Source organism: Apus apus, chromosome 18 (genome assembly GCF_020740795.1).
Source record: "Apus apus isolate bApuApu2 chromosome 18, bApuApu2.pri.cur, whole genome shotgun sequence".
NCBI lineage: Eukaryota > Metazoa > Chordata > Aves > Apodiformes > Apodidae > Apus > Apus apus.
Window position 1 is genome coordinate 7,457,167 of NC_067299.1, and position 13,852 is coordinate 7,471,018.

At 44.7% G+C, this 13,852-nt stretch overlaps 1 protein-coding gene across 1 annotated transcript in view; it reads right to left on the reverse strand.

Annotated features, from left to right (window-relative positions):
* The window catches only part of COL26A1 (collagen type XXVI alpha 1 chain), a 170,008-nt gene that overhangs the window by 41,223 nt on the left and 114,933 nt on the right, over positions 1–13,852 (reverse strand). The window contains exon 4 of the mRNA XM_051635773.1: positions 840–901. Coding sequence (XP_051491733.1) covers positions 840–901 — 62 coding nt within the window. The remainder of the gene's footprint in view (positions 1–839; positions 902–13,852) is intronic.

A 13,852-nucleotide genomic window follows, 5' to 3' on the forward strand; every position in this document is an offset into this window, starting at 1 on the left:
AATAATAACAGCAGCACGTGCCTTACAGGGACCCAAGCATTATATCTAACAACCAGGATTGGGCTGTCACAGGAGGGACCACAGATCAAAGGGGAACAACTGACTCAGATGCTTTGTTACTAGACTCAAACAATTTATCTGAATCCCAGTAGGTAGAAATTAAAACAATTTGCAGGAAAAAAAAAAAAAGCCACAATTTGAAGATCTTGTCTCAATATTTATTTCCACTAGACCATGCATGAAAGCCTCCCCTCTTTCAGAACAGGGCTAAAAAAGCAGGACTGGGTAGCACTTGAAGAACAACTGCTCTTAGAAAAATCTACATACTGTTACTCTTCTGTTTTGCACTCTAGGTTGGTAAGGTTTCTACAAGGCATTTGTAATGAGAGAGACCAGAATCTGAGTCCACTTCTTTCCTGAGCCAGGGGAATCACTGCTTTACATCCCCACATTATCAACCAGCTGAAGGCAAGAGATTTTTCACACAGCTCTGTCTGCTCTGTTTCTGGAACAAAACCTGAGCCAACGTGCTCCAGTCAAGAGCAATGAGCTACTTACTATTTAATAGCAGCTGCACAGTTGTGACAGCAAGGAAGAGGGAGGCAGAGATGCAGTGGTTGGGCAGGGGGAAGCTGGAGAGGATGTGTGGGAAGCAGAAGGAGCCAGGCCAGAGATGCCTGTGTACACAGCAGCACTGCCCTCCTTCCCTGGGCAGAACCAGCACCACAGCATGGATGGGAGGACAGACACCTGATCTCTCCAGGGTTGCCAACTCGGCACCTTTTTCACTGCCAGCTCTTGGGAATTTTTGCCAAAGAAGAATAAAGGCAGGTCCTTACCTTGGCCTCAAGCGTGTTCAGCCTCTCGGTCATATCTGCCAGTCTCGTGCAGTTCATGCATTCTGGAGAGAACAAAACAAAATGGTGTAAAATTTCTGTGTACTCTTCATTTTCATCCATGGCTTTCAGACTGCAGACCCTGATCCCTTTTTGATCCAAAGCACACAGAAAAGAGATTCAAGATCAGCTATGAGAGGAAATATGTATTCAAATCTGTTGCATAGGTGAACAGCCACATGAACCTTGCTTGGGGATGTGTAGTGGGGCAGAGTATAAACCAAATCCCCAAGAAGTAGATGGCAAATGAAGAAAAAAATAGTTTTAAGACTTCTCATGGTGTCAACCAGCATGACCTGTTGTCACGAGCAGAGACCCTTGTTCTGCCACCGATGCAAGCTGGTGTGGCACATGGTGCCACCTCCCAGGACATCAGGCTGCACAACCACTACTTCCCTTTAGCCCTGTGCTGCACCCTCTCCTGTACTACATCCTGGTCAAATAGCAAGGAAAGCAATGACTCTACAAAATGCCCATCTCTGTGGAGTCCTGCTCCATCCCTGGGCTCCCTGGCCATGCTACCACTCCCACAACAAATCATCTGTCTCAGTGACAGCGGGAAAATCCAAGACAGACCCCAGAGCTGATGCAGTCCAGAGCTGCAGCACAAAGTGGTTTCCATCACACGTTGCTGCATAGTGGCAACCCATAGGCAGGAAACACCAAAGGGGTCCTGACAGGATGCCTTGGCAAGAACCAACGTTGACATAATGGGCTCTGAGTACAGTTTAAAATGATTGCTTGATACAAAGGACATCACTTATGTAAACAGGAGGCCTGCTGCTTTGCCTCTCTTCTCATTTCAGCAATTTTAAAGTGAGTGAAGGAGGATAAAATCCTGAACAGAGATTTAATCCACAAGGCCCTTCCCTAGGCCTTTGCAGCCGTGTTGAGCTGCCCGTTCCCAGCTCTCAGAGAAGCTGCCCAGACTGGACCACTCACATATCATGACTTCTGAGGTGCAGCAGTTAATGAAAAAAGGGAAATGACTTGCAGCATGAAGTATTTCAGAGAATTAGCCATCCATATTCAGGTGGTGAATCGCTGCCATCTCACGTCTCACAGAGGAGAAATTCAGCTCTGTGTGCATTTCTGGGCTCCTTAAGGGCCAGAGCCAGTTTCCACTGACTGGCCACAGAATAAGTATTTAATCCTGGTATTTCCATAGGGCTGGGGATGTTGACCTGTAATTCTTTAGCCCCTTAATAGATCATCCAGGTACAGCTCAGGCTGACATTGTACTGATGGAGGCAATGCTGAGTAAACCCAGTGCCTACCTATGGGGACAAGTGGGTGAACAAGGGTTTTGGCCTGACTAAACATCACCCCAACACCTGGGACTCAGTTGTCCCTCTTAACAAGCTTTGTCCCCTTTTGCACAAGGACCCCCAAGGAATCTCTCCAGTCTTCACCCACAAACGCCTCCCAGTTTTATGAAGCACATGGTATGTACTGATGACTCTGAGCCATGCAAAGATGTCAGCGCCTAGCTTGGAGGACAGGAAGCTGGGCTGTTCCATGTCCGTGATTTATAGTCTAAGAAGATTGCTCAAGTGCTAATGGTAACCAATCACCCTCTACATAAACCTTCAAAAGAAGTTCTCTCACTGACCCTCTATCAGGACTTGCCTAGCTTCCCAAAGGAGCTTCCACCTCATGACACCCAACATTTTGCAGTCAAAGCATCTGAGGATTCAGGAATGTTTTGACTTAGAGATTTTCTCACAGGTCAGTGCTGACATGGACTTTCTTTTACCCAACAGGAAATTACATTTGTTTATTTTCATTCTCTGCAATAGATCTTGGGCAATATTTTTTGGCTTGAACTAGCCCATGAACACTCAAGTGCCATAAGTGCACTGTCCCACAGGGAAGGAAATGGGTGAGGCTTGTTTGGTCTGGATCTGCTTGTGGTGTGTAAAAACAAGGAATCACACTCTGCATGTAAGTGGCTTCATGCTTTTGATCTTGCTCATCCCCATAGAAAGATAAGCCTGAATAAATCCAGTGCTCCCAAGAGCCAAAAGGCAAACCAGATGTGTTATACAGCAAATAAAATATGGAGTCCTATTCTCCCTTCTGCTGGCTTGCACATATTAATAACTCCCATAGGTTTAGAGAGACTGACTTGAACTGTCTAAAAACCATCTCTGTGCATAATTTGAGATGGATCGATCACTTAAGCTCTCTTTGGAGAGCTCAGCTCATAAAAAAGGGCTTGTAATACCCCTCTGCACAGGGGTGAATGAACCAAGTCCTGGGGGGAGGATACTCTGACCATCTCTGCTGGACAGAGTGTACAAACAGCACCAGCCCAGCAGCCTTCTCTGCTCTTCAAGAGCATCTCCAAGAGCCCTCTCAGGCACGTTTGCAAGATTTAAACGAACAAAACAAAGGGGGGAGGAAGCAGCATTAGCCCTGCATGGGAACATTTATACCAACATCATCTTCATGTCAGTGATGTCTGCTGAAACATGGAAAACACAGCTCAGGTCAGAAAGAGAACTACTTAAGTTCAACTTGGATTTGAACTCTGATTCTTTCCTTTGTGAAATGCCTGGAAACCCAGATCCACACCCAAGGCTCTTAGTCTAGACCCAAAAGACATTTAACTAATCCTGAAAATGGATGTCCTAATGCAAAATATCTTCTTACTAAGGCAAGCCATCCTGCCAACAAAGCCTTGGGACAGTTATTTAGCTAACCAACAGCTTTCAGACTCAGAGATGAATGCTCACTACTGCAGCTACAGACACTGTGTTCAAAGCTCACTCACAACACACCAAGGGCAGGGCTGCTTCAAGGTCACAGGTCATCATCTTCCCTTGCAGAAAGCCTGAGAATGGTGGTGACAAATCAAGCTAATAAATATTTTCCCTGACTACCATGCACTGAAGTATTTAGTGTCTAATCCCGATGGCTGGTGGTTCCAAGGCCTGGGACTGTGAAGCTGAATTTTCTGGTCAGGGTGAAAGGACTCTGCTTTATTAAAACGAGCTTCAGAATCTCACATCATTATTTCACATGCAACAAATACAACACTGGGGCAAATACACATACTCTCTGACCTGGAACTCCAGAGCAGGCGCTTTCCGTATCTGCAGAAATCCATCACTTGTTCCTACACAGAACCACAGTTTATTTGCCTCATATTCCTAGTTGGCAGATTTGTATTTTTCCAGCTAAACTCTGAGAAAGCAGTTGCGATTTCACTCGATGGAGCCCAACCTCAAAACACATGGTAGGATTTGTTTTAGAAGTGTTCCAGCAGGGAGGGTAAATAATTGAGATAATGAACATGAGACTGTACCAGCACATCGTGTGACACCCTGTCTGTCTCCATAATGTCTTGCTGTCACTGTCCTTGCACACCTCTTCCTTCCCACCCTCCCTTTCCCCCTCTCTGGCATAGGTAAAGCAATGCAACCAGAGGGGAAGAGAAATCAAACGTATCAGGGGTGTGGTAGATTCGTCATGCTGGAAAACAACACATCGTGTACCCCGTGCCAGCAGTGACCCACCTAACCCTGGCTGCTACATTTGACCCATCTCCAATCAAAGGCTGAGCTGATGCCTCCAGCACCACAGCTTTGCAAAGGGGCTCCAGGCTGTGAGCCTGCGGCTCCGCTCTGGATACGCTCCTGCCACAAGAGGCTGACAGCAGGGAGTGACTGACTTCAGGTGCCTTGTAACCTTGGCCTTCCCACCTTGCAGGGCTCAAGCTACTTTTGCATAATTTTATTATGAACTAGTTGTACAATTCAGCTGCTCAGGGCCAAAAGATTCACAAGTCTTCAAACTCCTCGCTGGAAACAAGCCAGCAGTGCTAAAGGCTTCGTATACAATCAAAGAATCCCAGGTTGGAAGGGACTTCAAGGATCATCTGTTCTAACCTTTCTAGGTACTACTACAGTTTGTATGAGATGGCTCAGCACTCTGTCAAGCTGAGACTTAAAACTGTCCAACGTGGAGGAATCTACCACTTCCTTTAGGAGACTTGCAATGTTTGATTGTCCTCCTGGTGAAAAATTCACCTCTTGTGTCCAGCCAGAATCTCCCTGGGCTTCATACCCATGGGGCTCTAACAATTTCAGCACAATTATCACTGTGGCATTGAGCGGAAGACAAAAAAAACCCACCAGGCCAACTTTCACCACAGATGGGGCCACAGGTCACAGTTTTGGGCAAAACAGCAAAGAAATCTCTCGGCATCTCTGCCCCATTTCTTGGCTCTGACAGCCCACGCTCATTTGTATACCCAGAGTCTCTGCAGAATATTAAAAGGGCTTTTGGTTTCCCCACAGCCAGATGCTCAGTAGATATAAATTGCACAGCTCAACTGAAGTCAAGGGATCAAGGCTCTGTCTCTCTTTTTCTTGATGGATTACTCCAAAATTCATATTTCAGAGAGGAGGCGGAGGAGGTGGTTTATAGCATATGAAAGGGGAGAGAATTCTGCAATCACAAAACCTTTGTTTAAATAAACAAAACCTTTGCAGCCAGTTTTTTCAAGACCATATTTTGCCATTACAAGAAACTTCAACCTTGCAATTCAATGGGGCATAGCACACAGTCGAGTTTCAGGACATAAGAATCACATTTGCAGCTCATGCTTCAACCTGTTCAGGGCTCTAAACAATGTATTTTCTTCCTCTCCTTTCATCAGTTTTTAGTGTAATATTTCTTCTGTGAAGTACCCAAGGTCAGAGGATGAAAAATGATCAAATGTTACATACACATAGAGAAATAAGTGAGCATATTTTATTTCTGTGATAAAACCTGTCTGGCAGCTTTTCTCTTTCCATCTAATAAAGTCTCCGACCTCCCTCGTACTTCTCAGAAACAGACTTACACAAAGAGGACAAACTGTTATTCCCCAGGACGGGGAGCAAACCAGAGCTGCATGAAGGCCACACCAACAGCCCATGGCTACAGCACTGGGAACACAACAGCAGCTCCAGAAAACACAGCTCAACAGCTTTAACACTGTGCCAGCAGTAGTGCAATCAGGACAACTCTGAGCAGGTTCCCACGCTCTTACGGTTCAGGGTGCACTGTCTTACACATCAGTAACACACCACTTGAGCAGGTCCAGCTTGAGGAAACTTTTGCCTTTCAAGGGGAGCAGGAGGCCAGCTTTTCTCAGTAGACACCTTGCTCCAGGACAAGTTTAGAGTAGTCTCTGAACAAATCTGGAAAAGCATGAGTGGAGTCAGCTAAAATAGTCCAAGCAACCATGTTTCTTTGCCAGGAGAAAAGGATGAAGCTCAAATCTTCTTAGGGGAGTAGGAAGACCAGCTAACTTCTACTGTCTACTCAGTGGGCACTTGAGAGGTTACGCACCAGAGATACTGTATTTGGATGCTCACAAGATAAACCACCAGACCACTAACCCCTAGATCCACTTGTTGCCACACACACACACAGTTTAGCCAGAAAAAAAAACCCAACAGTGACACTTTCAGACTCTGGCACAGAAGAAATTTCAAGTCAAATTCCACAATAGAAATACGAACACAGATGTCCTGTGCCTACCTAGGTGGCCCTCAGTAGGGGACAGCCAGCCTGGGCCTGCATCTCCATCCCTCTTTAATTTGTCTGATTTGACCCTTCCAGCCTTTCTACATGGATACTGAGTTTCCCTAAGTAGTTTATGTTCTGGTCCTTTGCAAAAGCTTTCACCAGTGCTCATGAAAGATAGCAGGCCCAAGCCATAAATCACAGCCAACCTGGGATATGTTTTTTCAACACGTTTCCTCTAACAAGAGTCAGATGTTAGCTAGATAGACTTTCTTAATTATATTTGTTTAGAATCAGTCACGTCTGTAGCTCTGTAATGGGGTTTGAGCATGTAAAAGGCAAAAAGCTGACAGCAACCATGGAGAGAAGGAACACTTGTGTCACCCAGTAGCCTCTGGTTGGAAGAGCAAAGAGGAATCAAAGGTCTGGAGAGCCGCGGGAGGGAAGGGCTCCCACCAGCATGTCAGACACCCTGGCCACAGCTCAGGACCCAGTAAGCTGGAGCAAGAACTGTTCTTCTGTGGGGGGAAGCCCCCCAAGTTCGGTTTAGTGTAGGACCATTAAGACTCAGCTGCAAGAGTCTCAGTTTAGCACCCTGATACCTACTTGTGTGCACTGCAAATCACCTTTTGACAAAGACAGTGGGGAGGGAAGAGCCCCGGATGGCCGGGGTGTCTCAGCACTGCTGCTGGCACAGACAGCCCAAGGTATCTGACCAAAAGAAGAAGAGCTCCTCCTCCTCCCAGCACATCAGCACATTCTGCTGCAAGGGGAATCTGTGTTGCTGCTGAACTGCAAACCTTGCCATGCTCCAGCCCAAGGGCACAGGCTGGGTGTGCACAGAACACTCCCCGGTGCTCCAGCAGCACAGAGATGGCCGAGCGAGGTCGGGCTCACCCATCAGCAAACCTGGAAGGGAGAGAGAAGAACATCTTTCTTTTGGCCCCCTTCTGGGTCAAATAACTAACCAAAAGCCACAGGCTTCTTGCTCTCTGATCCCAAGTTCAAACCCAGCAAAGCCCCACAACATTCCTGCTCAGCATGGCTGAAGTAACTCAAAGAAAAGGAACCAGAGGATCAGAGAAATGTAAAGATGGTCTCATTGACCAAAGACAGTTTGGTCTCTCCTACAGTTTTCACATCAGGATTTTACAGGATGGAAAGCTTTATTTCCACCTGTAAATTTTGAGTGATTAGGCTGCCTGTCAATATGAAACAAGACCTATAGAATAATTTTGCCTTGTTATTATAGATAATTCACCATCTCTGTTAGGAAACCCTGATCACTGCCAACATTTCTCCATTTGTAATCTCTCTGTCTTATATCTCTATTATAACAACCCTTACCCTTAACTTTACTGGCTGTTTTTAAAAAGCAGCTCAAATTTCCTTTCTTATGAGAGCTGCTATCTGATCTCTTTCTGCTTGTAAAATATTCATACTTCATTTTCGCATTGACTTCTACATTCTTAGACAGGAAAATGTGCTTGTTTTTTCTTTCTTTTTTTTTTTTTTTTCCCCTGAATAAGCAATAAATATTTTTTCATTATCATGATATTCTCTGACTTTGAAGTCTCTGTAAAAAAAAACTCACAGAAACCTGAACAAAACTGAGTGAAAGAAATTTACCACCAAGTGCACTTTTGGAGTAGTGAGTACTGTTTGAGAACCCACAGAAGATTTGGTACATAGTTTGATGTGAAAAAAAAATGAGTAGCATTCGTAATATTTTCTCTGGATTTTAAAAAAATATTGTCATTATTTCTTAATGACATGTTTCAGTCTAAAGTTTTGAAATAGCATTTATTTCAAAACTCACCTAAATTAAATATGAAATGACCTAATAAAATAGTCTTAAGTGAAACTAAACAGTTCACTTTGGGTCAAATGAAATAATTTGGGTTGACCCAAACCCATATTTTAGTCATTACATTTGTGTCAAAAACCCAAAAATTTCCATTTCAGTGTCTCTCAAATAATTTTTCTTTCCAATTCTTTGGTTTGGCATATGGACCCAAAAACCCTTCATTATTCACCCAGGTCTATTCTTAAACAGCTCACATCACTCACATTGTTTTATTTAAAATTTCACACATGCACACTCCCACACCACTAACTAATTTTATACATAATTGCTCTCAGCCTGGGGATTTGTGCACTTTCATAGTGCCAGAGAACTATTTTGCTGGTTAGGCCTGTGCTCTGTTAGCATATGGAATTAGATCATGATCATTTATCCACAGGCAACCACAAGTTGTGAGATCTATGTCCAATCCTCCTCCATCAGAATCAGGTTTTGCAGGGAAAGGCTGGATTTTGATGCAATATGTTTTGCTAGAAATGTATTATCTCTTCTTTTGAGGAACACTGAGGACATTTAACTAATGTCGCCCAGCATAACGGCCTGAAGACTGAAAGGACCCTGATAATAAAAATGTTATCTATCCAGCATGTTTGTTAAAGCCTTGCTGTGGATGGAGCTGCTGAATGTGGTGCTCCCAAGGGGTGCTGGTGGCCCCGTGGGTGCTCAGAACTTTGGATATTGTACAAAATAACCCTCCTGGGAGCCCTGTGCTCCCCTGCTACAGCACTGCCTGCCTGCAAGGCACTCCTGGGCAAATAAAAAGCCAGAGAATGAAGACACACAGGCAGTATGGACAGTGTGGATATACAAACCTCTCACAGCACAACAGGCCTATATGCAAGCTATCTAGAGTCCCCAGACCAAAAGGAGGGAATCCACATGCCTTCCTGCCAAGAAGTTGAGGGCACAGAGCCTACAGGGTCTGGGGCTTCTTCCCTGACTGGAAAACATTCTTCCCCTGGAGCTGGTCCAGTCCTGAGTGCACCAAAATCCATTATCTGATACCCACCATCATTGAACCAGACTCATTTCTCTCTCACTCCCTATCTACGACATGGAGTGATACTTATTGGGACTTCAGTAACTCCTTCAACCCCAGTCCAAACACCCATGGGAACCCCACTACTCTAGGAAGTTCATCTCAAATTGAGATGCTCTCATATCCCTTGCAGAAGAGACTGCTTTCCTCTGCTGGGAGAAGCAATAGGGGAAAAATGCAATCAAAATATGGAGTAATGTACCATGGAATAAGGAAGCAGACGGGACAAAAGGAAACATTTGAATCAAGCCTCACTGTCAAGTCTGGAGGGACTCGTACAATATTGGTTCTGCACCTGTGTGTCACAGGTCAGAGCATCTCGCACAGTCTCGAGCCAAACAACGTGTGCTCAACTGGAGTTTGTCTTTCAGAAAGACACTCTAGAGCCAGACAACCTTGGTTTCTGTAGTGAACTGCATCCAGAGTTAACCACTGTATAGAAAATATGCCTCTTGTTCCAGTTCGAGTTCCTGACATTAAATTCTACCCCTGCTTTAAGTTTTATTACACTTCAGCCTGCAAGGACTAAAGACACCTTCTAGGGTTAGATGTCTCCTCTCTCCACAAAGTCCATCTAACCCATAAACATGTTACATTTAGGATATTCAGTCAAGCACTAGTGGTTCCCCATCCAGAATGTTTAGCACTGGCTTCCTTTGGCCAAGACAAAAAATTAGCTGGAAGACTGGTAAGAAGACAATCATTTAAGCAACTGTAAAGAATGATCTGAATTCAGAAGAATTTGCCTGAATGCAAAATTATTATTCTTATTACTCTGCCTAATTCTGCTAATTGCTCTTTGTTGGCCTTTATCTAAATCCTCTCTGAGCCTTGCAATGGTCCTTAGAGATCTGAGCAGTAGAAAGAGGAATCCCTTCCATATTTCTCTTGAGGAGCAATTTTGTTTTCAGAGACACAAAGGGCACCAGGGAGTTAGGAGACCTGGCACATCCCTGATGTCATCTACTTGGTCTCATCATGTCACTAACAAGGTAACACTTGCATCAGGTTAGTGGGTAGCACAAGGCTGTGCAAAGCACTTCTTTTTGCTAGTTTGTTCTTTTCTGTCATTTCCTTATTAACTTCTGGACAAATAAAAAGTAGTAAAGAAACATCCACGAGGGGCTAGCCAGGCATGTTTCATTTTCAGTTTCAGATTTTTAACTCTCCAAAACAGCTACACCAAGCTACATCTCCAACTTGCTTCAGAACAAAAAGTCAGAGGATATCCATAAACAAAATGTTTTCCAGAATTCCCATATCCTGTTATTTCAACCCAAAACTCACCAAATGCTTTCAAATCTGGAGGTCCATTTACTTTCTGGTGGGACCAAGCCCTTATTCACAGTTTGCCTGTTTGTGCTTCCTCTGATTTATCTACACAACGATGAGCACCACAGTATAAATGTCCCCTAAGAGACATCATGCTGTTGGTACTTTGAGGAGCTTCATTTTGAGGTTCTAGCTGCCTCCACGTTGAAACTCTCCTAAAAAATGCCTTAAATGGCAACTTCAGTCCTACAACTGAAGGCTCAGCATCCATGGAGATTTCTCCTGGAACATGGCAAGCATTGGGTAAGCCTGGGTGTCAGCCAATCCTCTCTCCCACGCCTGTCACCCCACGCACTCAGCCCCAATATTATGTTACTCTTCCAGCTGTGGAGAATTTGACAATGAATTCTGACCCTCCCTCTGAGCACTGATGAGGAACGGGGAGAACAGCCAGTGAGTCCAAACCGGACAAATGCAGAATGGTGCAATTTGTCTGCAATACACCAAGAAGGAACTGAGTATCTCCAGAGACACCTTCATTCCCCCTAACCCCACACCTCCTTCTCATGACAGCTCAGCGTCAATAATCACTTTGGAGCACCAGGCAACAATACACTGGCAAATAAGCTCAGACCAGGGCTTTAAAATCAAAGAGCTAGAGGACAGCTTCACAGGCTCCCTGCACCCTCACTGGTGCCTCCTGCCACATGCTGCTGGCAATAGGGGTGATGTTGGTACTTTCAAACAAGCACAGGGACAGATTGCAACTGGAAGGAACAACCATCATTCTCCTGTAGACAAATTTGCTCCTGGGTTTCAGACATAGTGAGAGTTTAGCCCCAACAGCACAATCAGAAAACTCGAAGGCACTTCAACAAATCAAAACTCTTAACTGTTTAATTTCATCCTTTTTCATGAAATGTGTCTGGAAGACAGTCTCAAGCACTTCACCAAACTTAATTGCCCCAACCCAAACTCTCACAGCCCACAAATCCTTTAAACTTTGAGAACTGACTTAACGCTGACCAGACGCCAGGCACTCCTTCCCTTGCAGCCCCAGGAACAGCTTTCTTATCAAAAAACAGGGATTCCTCTGTCTGCAACACCCAGTCATGGCAGATTAGGATATGCCCAAAAGGTTGCAGGCAGCAAAGAAGTGCTAAGTGCAGCTACAGGCCAAGCAAGATGCACATTCAAAATAAACAATGGAACAATCCCCTTCCAGAGTGTGAGGACAGCCAGCGTGGGGGATGCTATAAAAACATCGACATTGGCTATAAATTGCTGTGCTCCAAGACCCAAGACACTACAGTTTTCCTCAATAGGAAATAACTGGGCTATCTCCAAAAGCTGTTGGTAAATGAGAACTTTAATGGTGACAATTGCATCAGTACAAAAACAATCTCCTATTTTAGCCCAATTAGTGCCGTGCTAAATCATCAGCCCAGGCCTCGCCTTTTGCAGTTGAAAGAGACACATCTGTGAGGCTCTTCTGTTGCATGTGGTTTATATTATTCTCTAGCACAATATGTATAAACTAGCACTGTTCTACACTTACACAGCACCTCATCTGGAAATCTGAAAGCGATTTATGAATGGTGGGCATCTGTGACATTTTACAGATGGAACTGGAGGCACGGAGGGATTCAGTAATAAGCCCCAGACTTGCACAATGAGTCGGCTGCAGAGCAGAGCCCATTCTTTGCTGTGTAGTAACATCTAGTGTCCAAACACACAGGGAGACAAGTCTTTCCCCCACAAAAGTGGACAAGCATGCCCCAAAATGCCACCCATGTCTGCACTGAGACCAAGACTGTTGAGGAGTAGTTGGTGTGAATGTATGTTCCAAAGCAGAGTCCCCCTGGCAAACAGGTCCCTCCGTTCTTGTAATACAAACGCAGGCCAGAAGAAGGGTTAATATGCCTGAAAGTTTGTCTGCTTTTTCCACATCAGTTGATCTAATAAAAAAGATTGATTCTCCCTGCAAATCTGGCCTCGCTTTAACAAATCACTTGATTTGACACAAAGGACTATATTCAGATAGTTTAAATTCCACTTTAGTCCCTGAAACTGAAGTTTCTGATGGGCTGAATACTTAGAAACAGCCAATAGAAAACACCAGGCAGAGACACCCACCTTGGGTAGGGTTGGAAGTGTCTGAGTGCAGCCAGAAGCATCTGCAGATCTCTCTGTTCTGTGGAGCTTATGAGCCTGTGAGGAATGTCAGAGTGTTACAGAAAACAGACAGGCTTTTCTATACCTTCTGGAAATACAGCAGCAACTCACTCTACTGAAGCACTTCCAGTATGGAAGCAAAACACTGTATTACCTTCCCACCTTGCCCAAGACAGTGGCCCAGATGCTGGGAGTGACACTGCCAAGGCACTGGGATCCACATCACTGAAGGACAGAAAAAGTCCATGATGAAATGCAAGCCATCCAGGCACTTGCATTAGACAACTTTCAACTTCTTTAGCTTGAAAAGACAGAAAAGCATCCGCAGCCAGTTTACTAATTACAGATTGCAACTTAAAACAGACCTAAATTTTAGCTCTTCATTATTCCCTCTTGGTCCCGCCTATATCCAAGTTAATGAAAGCTGCAGCTGGAAGGAGCTGGTTTTATAGTGTTCCTGTCATCAGTCTACCTGTTCCTGGCATGTTTCCTTAAAGGAGAAGAGCAAATCCTCATGGCACGTGGTGCCATGTACACCCTACGCTGCACAAACATTATCTAGTCCCCAGGGAAGCTGTGGAATCCCCCCTCCACACTTCATTGTGCATTTCAGAACAGCCATCTTCCCTGCTGAGACCTCAGAGCACAAGTCCCAACCACACTGGTGGCAAAACATCTGCCTGGCCCTGCATTTCCAAGGAGTTTAGCCTACATCCTAAAAATCACTGTATCATTTGGAAGCCAAATGACTAAGAGCAAACCACAGAAGGAAAACATCTCCAAACAGAGGACAGCTAGAGGAATAAACACAGGACAAGTAGAGGACTGCTAGGCCAAGTTGCTGATAAAGTTAATTCCTTGCACAATCAAAAGTAATCTCTGTAAAACCCCAGCCAGTATCCTCTAGGTGCCATTATCAGGTTAGAAAAAGAATGGAATCAGTTAGATTTTGCCTGGATAATACCTTAAAGGTGCATGGAAGTGCACATTCTAAAATAATGTAGTAATGTCTCCTCAGAGGGCCAACATGTGCAGGGGGCAGGATTATTCCTGTCCTCTGTGGACACAGAACAGGGGACATGTTGA